Source organism: Garra rufa, chromosome 25 (genome assembly GCF_049309525.1).
Source record: "Garra rufa chromosome 25, GarRuf1.0, whole genome shotgun sequence".
NCBI classification, from domain to species: Eukaryota; Metazoa; Chordata; class Actinopteri; order Cypriniformes; family Cyprinidae; genus Garra; species Garra rufa.
In genome coordinates this window covers 32,618,405-32,627,543 of record NC_133385.1, presented here as the reverse complement: position 1 = coordinate 32,627,543, position 9,139 = coordinate 32,618,405, and the positions used below count along the sequence as shown (strand labels likewise).

At 36.0% G+C, this 9,139-nt stretch overlaps 1 protein-coding gene across 1 annotated transcript in view; it reads left to right on the top strand.

The window, feature by feature from the left end:
* Positions 1–3,614, top strand: part of LOC141301449 (protein BANP-like) — a 39,495-nt gene extending 35,881 nt beyond the window's left edge. Inside the window, exon 5 of the mRNA XM_073831674.1 lies at positions 2,727–3,614. Within this exon, the coding sequence (XP_073687775.1) occupies positions 2,727–2,837 (111 nt within the window). The 3' untranslated portion in view covers positions 2,838–3,614. The remainder of the gene's footprint in view (positions 1–2,726) is intronic.
* Positions 3,615–9,139: the final 5,525 nt, after the last annotated feature.

The window sequence follows — 9,139 nt, the reverse complement described above, 5'->3', positions numbered from 1 at the left end:
GGATCTAAGGAGAAAATTCAAGTAAATTTAAATAAATAAAGTTACATTAAGTTTTATTAAGTGATAATTGAATAATAATAATAATAATAATAATAAATTTAATTTATTGACCTATTGCCAAAAAAGGCTTAATTTTCAACAGCTATTACTGTAGTCTGATTTGCTGCTCAAAATGTATGCTCATGCATGCATACATACATACAATTATATGTAGTGTTACCTATTTATATATATATGAACATATTAAAAATATATTATTATGTAAATATTTATATGTAAAATAAAATAAGTAAAATCTCCCAGTTGCGACGTCATTGCTAAGATTTTGTTTATTATAAGATTTTGTAACTATATCTAACTTTAAAAAATAATAATAATAATAATAATAATATATATATATATATTAGGGCTGTCAAATGATTAAAGTTTTTTAATCAGATTAATCAGAATTTTCAGTGGATTAATCAGGATTAATCACTATTTGCAACTACACCTGAATCCTAACAATTTTTTTTCTGAAATGCATACCAAAAAATAAATAACAGGACACAGATATAATTTTCATATTTTCATATTTTCATATTATGTCAGGGCCGGCATCAGGCCTGTTTTAGGCTACTCCTTATTTTTTATATTTTAGACATCCATCAATTATGGTGAAGAAAAACAAATGCCGCGCTGGTGGAAACAACACAAGACTTTCGCTTTTACTTTCGAGACCGGCTCGGATGGCGCAGCTGGAAGAGATCCGCGTTCAATCGCACGCAGTAGGCTGAAACTTGCAACAAAGCACCGGCAAAAATAAATAATGAATGTGTCGGGGAAAGAGTAAGGACATATCTGAATTATTTATTAATAAAGTGTATTCTGAGTCAGTTTCGCAAAGATCCTGACTTGCAATCTCCTTTTTGGAGGCGCCTTGAGAGAGAAATTTATCTTTACGGATTACATAATGAACAAGTTTTTGTTTTCGATTTGCTTTATTTCGTTAAGTAATAATTTAAAGCTTTCTATAGATATGTTTATCATGACTGTTAGGCTTTGTTCGCTTTATTTTTGTTCAAGAACGAGACGACAGAAAGCGCATCATTTTTGTTTTCTTTATTTTATAAAAACACTCGAACGTTTTTTGATGTATTACTCTTTCCTTTGTGAGCAAAAATGACGGATAATTTTAAATTGCTTCCGCTGAAAAAATGCAAGTGATTGCGCTGGTGCCTCGATGACCTGCAAAGTGGCTTTATCTTCCACTCTCCGCACAAACTATGCGCCTAATCGCGCACATTTAACATTTAAACTATACTTGAACTTGATTTTATTTTAGGCAAGTCGTGATGATTTCAGAAGGCAAACTGATCAAACAGACTATGATCAGTCTTTTGCTGGGCGCTGTTCGTTTAAAAAAAAAAAAAAAAAAAAAAAATTATATTTAACAAACAAAAAATGCTCCAAACCTTTTTTCTAAATTAACTAAATAAAAAGCGAAACTAAGTTCCGTTACAATCAAGCTTTCTAAACTACACAATGAATCTTTTATTAACATCGCGTCTGCACTTAGTCATGAGATGATTTACGAGCGCGCAAAACGGCAATAAAAACCGATCCGGCGCTTTCAGCGGTGAGCGAATTCTGACAAACTGTTTCTAATTGTTCGAAATCAACACTTCTCAACGCTGCAAATACATGCTGGATTGTTTGCCAGATCTTCAATAGCTTTGCTTTTGTTTGAGGGTGTATAGCACCGTCTACCCCAGTAGAACCGGGCCTAAGCGTGGCTAACCACTCCAGTTGCAGAGGGGCTGTCGCCCAGGCTTGTACTTGTTAACTGTACCATCATCATTCTTTTTATATTTGAATCCGTCCAAAGGCTCTCCTTGCTCCATCTCGCCTCTAGCTCCCCAACCACTTTCCTGACAAATAATTCGTCACACTGCGCATGCGTGAAATGCGTTAAAAAAATTGACGTAATTAACAACAACAAAATAATTAATGCCGTTGACGCTTTATTTTTGACAGCCCTAATATATATATATATATATATATATATATATATGTATATATATGTGTGTGTGTGTGTGTGTGTGTGAATAAATGTGTGTGAAGTAAATATACCGCATTTATTAATCTTAGTTAATGTTAATTTCAGGATTTACTAATTTATTAAAATCACAACTTGTGTTTGTTAACATTAGTTAATGCACTGTGAACTAACATGAACAACTGTTTTTATTAACTAACATTAACAAAGACTAATAAATAATGTAATAAATGTATTGTTTATTGTTCGTTCATGTTAGTTAATACATCAACTGTTAACAAACTAAATTACATGTAAAATAAAACAATACAAAATCTCAAAAACTAATCTTTCAATTGCGACTATATTTCTTGTGACTTTTTTCTTTCCTAAATCTTGCAGTTAATACAATTCGTAGCACAAAACACATTGCAGTTAGCACAACCAGTGTTTATCCTGCATGTGAACTTTAGTAAAGTCTGGTTTCTTTTGTCCTTGCATAGTTTGTTCATGGTTTCCAACGACAATGTCAACATGTCAAAACTATCTGCAATATTAAATCAAATGTAATGTGCTGTGTTTGCGGTGGAACTGTTTTCCTCCAACTGGCAGATAAAGGAAATGTTCAAGAAACCTGTTTGACACCATCATTATTTTTGGTTTTCTAACAGCACAAAAATGACACATTCACTCTGTTTTTGCTTCTCAGGCTGAAGCTCTGACTCCAGCGCTGCAGGCGGAGATGGACGTGAAGGAGGCCATTCAGCTCCAGCAAGCCGAGAACGGAGAGGTGGTTCAGATCCAGATGCCAGGCACTTGAGCCTCTCACGCAAACTTCCCACGTGAGCGTAAACAAAGATATTCGGCGTCAAGGAGAGGGCAAAACCAAGGAGCGTGGCCACTCAAACTCTAATTCTCAACCAAAACCTCTGCCGTCAGTCAATAATTATTGACTAAATCCAAGTAAAACAAATGCAATTACGGAAACGACTGGCCGTTCCAAAAACAGTCAAGGCGTCCGGTCTGCTTAGTAACGTATAAGAAATGCTGGCTCATCCAGTTTCTCTAACACTGAACAAAACAGCAAAGAACAGAAGGCTTTTTCCTCTCCGGTCTATCTGAAGTACCTCATACGCAAGGAACAAGCATGTTAAACTAAAGATTCGAGCAGACGGTCGAGTTACTGGGCTTAAACCGGTCACAAGTGTCATTTTTAGTAGATGAGCGTCACACTTCGTAGGCTTTGCTTATTTAATATTACAAAAAAGCAGCAGTGTAAAAAACGCTTCAATTCATAATCCAAGATTTTTCCGTTTTGCGATCCTTTTGTGATTTTTGTGTGTGTGTGCGTGCGTGCGTGCGTGTATGTGTGTTTGTATTGATGGAGATCTGGGGGTTTGTTTAAGGGACATCTTCATTCATCAGTAAGTATTTTTCTCCATAATGGTTAGTCTAAATATTTTTTGTTTCATATAACATTATTGTACAGAAAACAAACTACTGAAAGTTTTGTGGAGCTTTTTTAGGCCAGTTTAACTAATACACAGGAAAATGTGATGACAGTGGACTGTGTTAGTAGTATATGAAATATGTACTTTTTCATATATATAAATATATATATATATATACATATATTTGTGTATGAAGGATTTGTTCAAACTGAATAAATGACCTTTGTTTTGAAATGCAGTGTCTTGAGTAACAAGTCTGCCAGACTACATTAGCAAATTTCTGCAAGTCATTGTCAATAATGTATTGAAGCAGAGCTCTCTTTAAAGAAGAACAGATGTCTCTTTAAACTAAACAAGTTTCTGTTGTCAATAGTGATTAATTTGCATGACCAACTTGGAACAGGAGTGAAATCCGTGTGGGGAAATTTTTCACCATCACGCCAAACTCTCAGTCGCACAATTTCTATTGAAATTACTTGATTTTCGCACTTTAATATGAATCATTTTTTGGCAGATCATTGCGTTTTATTTTCTTGAGTGTTTTGTGACACAGATGCGAGTGTGAGAGTGAGATTATGGATATTTGGAATTCAATTCCTTATTATTCATATAATTTTTTTTAAAAACTGGGGACAGTATGCAAATTTACCAGAGGAAGAAAAAATTAGATTGACCTTCTACACAAGTACACTAAAAAATATCCCACAATGCAATCTTTTTTTATTGTTAAAATTTTAATTGTTTAAAAATTAGTGGTCAACAAATAAGGGGCTTTCAGTAGCTTAACCCCCTTCAACCCTGTCATGGGAGCTTTGAAATGAATAGACATGGGCGTATAACTTAAATAGATTACTAGGTAAATTCTGACTCAGTTTCAGGGATTCTTGAAATTAAAATTTGAAACAAAATGCTATTTCTCTTTCAAAACGAGTTTTGCGTCAACCCTGTTACATTCAAAATATTGTGGGGTTGAAGGTCTGTGCAAAATATTCAATAAAGTAAGATTTCTTGTGATTTGTGCAATAAGAACAATATTCTTCCAGTTGATCACTATCGTTTTTTTCTCCACAACAGAGTTGAACTTTGACAGGTGCAATTTCTCTTTCAAAACATGTTATGTGTCAAACCTGTTACATTCAAAATATTGTGTGTTGAAGATCTTTGCAAAATATTAGCTTTGTGCAATAAGAACAATATATTTCCTGTAAAATGTTGATGACTCTAACTTTTTTTCACAACAGAGTTGAACTGTTGAGCTTGACCGGTCCAATATAACAGAGAATACAGATAAAAATATATATAAAAAAGACCCATATGGTCAGACGATGCCAGTCTCTCAAATATAATGTCAAGTACATTTTTTAACTTAAATGACACAACATAACAGGTTTGAACAGTTTTTTTTTAAGAATTAAAGGATTAAATAAAATAAATAAATGCCATATTTTGTTTGAAAAATTCAGATTAGTGGTCATCAAATAAGGGGCTTTCAATAGTTGATTCTTAAATTATTACCCCAGATGATATTTATGTGTTAATGGCTTTACAAAGTACCAGTTATTTATGGTTACAAAGTCTAACCTTAAAGCGGTCCAATTTTTTAACCCTTTCACAGGAGCTTTGAAATTAAAAGACATAGGCCTGTAACTTGAATAGACAAACTGAGTAAATTCTGAGCTAGTTTCAAGGTTCCTTATAATTATAATTTAAAACAAAATGCTACAAAACACGTTTTGCATCAACCCTGTTACATTTAAAATAGTGTGGGGTTGAAGATCTGTGCAAAATATTCAGTAAAGCTATTGTTCTTGTGGTTTGTTCTTGTCACTGTAATTTCTTTTTTTCTACAACAGAGTTGAACTTTTGAGCTTGACAGATCGAGAATACAATGAAAGAAAATGGTCAAAAAATAATAATAGCTTTACAAAGCTTTACAAAGTATCAATGGGTATTTACTGTTATGAACTCTAACTCTATGACTCCTACTCTATGGCCCTATAACATGTTTTGCGTCAACACTATTACATTTAAAATATTGTGGGGTTAAATATCTTTGCAAAATATTCAGTTAAGTCAATATTCTTGTGCTTTGTGCAATAAGAATATGTTTCCAGCAAAAGTTGATTACTACAAAAAATTTTTCCCACAACTGAGTTTTACTTTTGAGCTTGACAGGTCCAATATAAGCATAACCAAAATGAGAAACAGCTGTGTGGGAATACAGATATAAAAAAGGACTTATCTAAATGACACAACATAACAGGGTTGAATAGTTTATTTTGGAATAAAATGATTAAACAAATGAAAACAAAAATCAGATTTAAGGGTTTTAATCTGCTGATTCTTAAATTATAAATATGTGATAATAGATTTACAGAGTTCCAGTAGGTATTTATTATTACAAAGTCTAACTTTAAGGCTGTAATTTTTTCTCCCCTGTCATAGGAACTTTGAAATTGATAGACATATGCCTCTAATTTGAATACATAATCAGAATAGAGTCCATTCTGAGTTACTTTCAGTGTTTCTTTGTAATTATCATTTTAAACAAAATGCCTTTTCACTTTCAAAACATGTTTTGCATCAACCCTGTTACATTCAAAATATTGTGGAAGATTTGTGCAAAATGTGCACAAAATTTGTGCACTTAAGTCAGTATTCTTGTTTTTGTGTGTGTGTGTGTAATCAAAACAATATTTTTGTTGATCACTATATATTTTTTCCACAACAGAGTTGAACTTTTGAGATCGACAGGTCCAATATAAGTCTAACCAAAATTAAACGCAGATATACAAGAAAACAGATGGTGTCAAAAATTATCTCTCAAATATAATGTTTTAAGAACATTTTTTTAATTAAAAAGTCAACGTAACAGGGTTGAACAGGATTGTCTAGACTTGAATAAAAACTTTTAATTTTAGTAAAACCATAATTGAGATAAAAGTTGACTTTTTTTAATGTAACATTGATTCATGTAACTGTAAATTGGCTGATATTCTGAGGAAAAATCATTCAAATTACAAAATAAAGTTTTAACACTTACTTTGCTTTACAGTGTAAACAAAAATGATTACATTCTCTATCCTGGCAAGTTATGGGAATACTTAGCACACGATTTTAATTTCCTTACAACGGCCCATATACTACACAGTATTCAGAGCAGATGCGTTCCAAACAAAGCCATTATGAGCACACATTATTGCAAATGAAGTGTCGATGTTGATTTAGTGTTAAGCCACTGAGCAGTCATCACATGCATTGTGGTTTAATGATTGCAAGCTAATGAGTGGGAGTGATTAGAAGCAAGCGGCAGTGCATTCGGTTGCTATGTTTGTTTTATATTTATGTGATTTGCTTCAGTTGACCAGAACACCATAGTGAGAGTCATGAGACTGTTTTGGTTTCTTAGATCACCACATATTCTCTCTCGAGCCCCCCAGAACTCCTACTCTGACTCCCTCGACTCTAATGGGATCATGTCAACCTCTCCCCCAACACGAATGGAATATCCCAGATTGTAACAGTCTGGACTTTTAAGGCCTCCGGCCAAGCACCGCTGGGCCCTTTGTTATGGCAATGGTACGAGTTGCTAACTCATCCTCTCCCGCTGCTGTGGGTTTTCGTCAGATTATTCGTATCTTTAGGGCAGGGGCGAGGACAATAAAAAAAGTGTTTTGTTGAGTTTTCCCACGCATGCTGTAACATAATGGTGTATTTTGGATCGTGTGCAGAAAGCGTCCCGTTTAATTGCTGATAAAAACATCTCTCTATTTCCTTTTGTTTTCTTTTAGTCTCAAAGTCTCCTATTACACGTTCCATCCGTCTCTCTTAAGGAATCTATCGTTTTCTTCATCTTTTTCTCTCACTTGTTCTCATCCTCCCACTCTTTTCTCGGGTGGTGTCTGGTGTGGTTTCTTTCTTTTTTTTTTTTTTTTTTTGGCTTTCCTCCTCCTTTCGCTACCAGTCTGTATTGGTTTTGTCAGGACTTGGGCTGCGGTGTCCCTGTAGCCCCTTTAAAATCCAACTCTGACTCCCTTTTCTCTAATAGGACTTGGTCTGCCTCTCCCCCGTTTCAGAAGATGGATGAAATTACCCAGAATATAGCAGTCTGGAGACTTGAGATTTTTTAAAACCCGAAGGGTTGCTGGGACTGTCATTGTGGTGAAGACACAGATTTGGTTGTGACTTTGTTTCTCTGTATCTCTATATATTGGATAAAACACCTTTAAGCCATTTGTGCCCAATTTTTCTGAATGGTTTCATGCATATAATGGTGTTAATAGTGTCCTATGTGAACATGTTCTGCATTTATTTTCCCCAGGTTTTTTTTTTTTCTCTTGAAAATTGTATTTGAATGTGCAGCAACTATAGTTGCCGGTGGGCAAATATGTTGTATTCACCCCTTCACTGTCAAATTTAAATAGGAGGAAAACATTCAGCTCAAAATACTCAAAATAACTGCTTATAACATTCTGCTAAAAAAGGCCTAAGATGGTTGGCTGGTCTTAGCTGGTTTAAGCTGCAAGTAGCTGGTTTTAGCTGGTCTCCCAGCCTGGCTAGGCTGGTCAGACTGGTTTTAGCTGGTTGTTCCAGCTGGTCTCCCAGCCAGACCAGCTAAGGAAGTGGCCAAAACCCCTCTAAAATCAGCCTGCTGACCTGCCAAGACCAGACTGGGTGACCAGCTAAAACCACCCTGAGATGGTTGGCTGGTCTTAGCTGGTTTAAGATGGAACTAGCTGGTTTTAGCTTGTCTCCCAGCCTGGCTAGGCTGGTTTTAGCTGGTTGTTCCAGCTGGTCTCCCAGCCAGACCAGCTAAGGAAGTAGCCAAAATCCCTCTAAAAGCAGCCTGCTGACCTGCCAAGACCAGACTGGGTGACCAGCTAAAACCAGCCTAAGATGGTTGGCTGGTCTTAGCTGGTTTAAGATGGAACTAGCTGGTTTTAGCTGGTCTCCCAGTCTGGCTAGGCTGGTCAGACTGGTTTTAGCTGGTTGTTTCAGCTGTTCTCCCAGCCATACCAGCTAAGGAAGTGGCCAAAACCCCACTAAAACCAGCCTGCTGACCTGCCAAGACCAGACTGGGTGACCAGCTAAAACCACCCTAAGATGGTTGGCTGGTCTTAGCTGGTTTAAGATGGAACTAGCTGGCTTTAGCTTGTCTCCCAGCCTGGCTAGGCTGGTTTTAGCTGGTTGTTCCAGCTGGTCTCCCAGCCAGACAAGCTAAGGAAGTGGCCAAAATCCCTCTAAAAGCAGCCTGCTGACCTGCCAAGACCAGACTGGGTGACCAGCTAAAACCAGCCTAAGATGGTTGGCTGGTCTTAGCTGGTTTAAGATGGAACTAGCTGGTTTTAGCTGGAACTAGCTGGTTTTAGCTGGTCTCCCAGCCAGACCAGCTAAGACCAGCCTGACCAGCTAAGAACATTGCCAAAACCCCTCTAAAATCAGCCTGCTGACCAGCTATGACTAGCTAAGACCAGGCTGGATGACCAGCTAAAACCAGCCAACCAGCTTATGCTGGTTTTTGCAGTTTTTTTTTTCAGCAAGGAAGATCAGTCTTCATTCATAAACAGACTTATTATGTGTAAAAGTTAAACATTCGATGCGAAACCGAAAAAAGCTGCATCTAGCTTATAATCTCTTAAATATGAACACACAACAAATCCTTTTGTCTTAA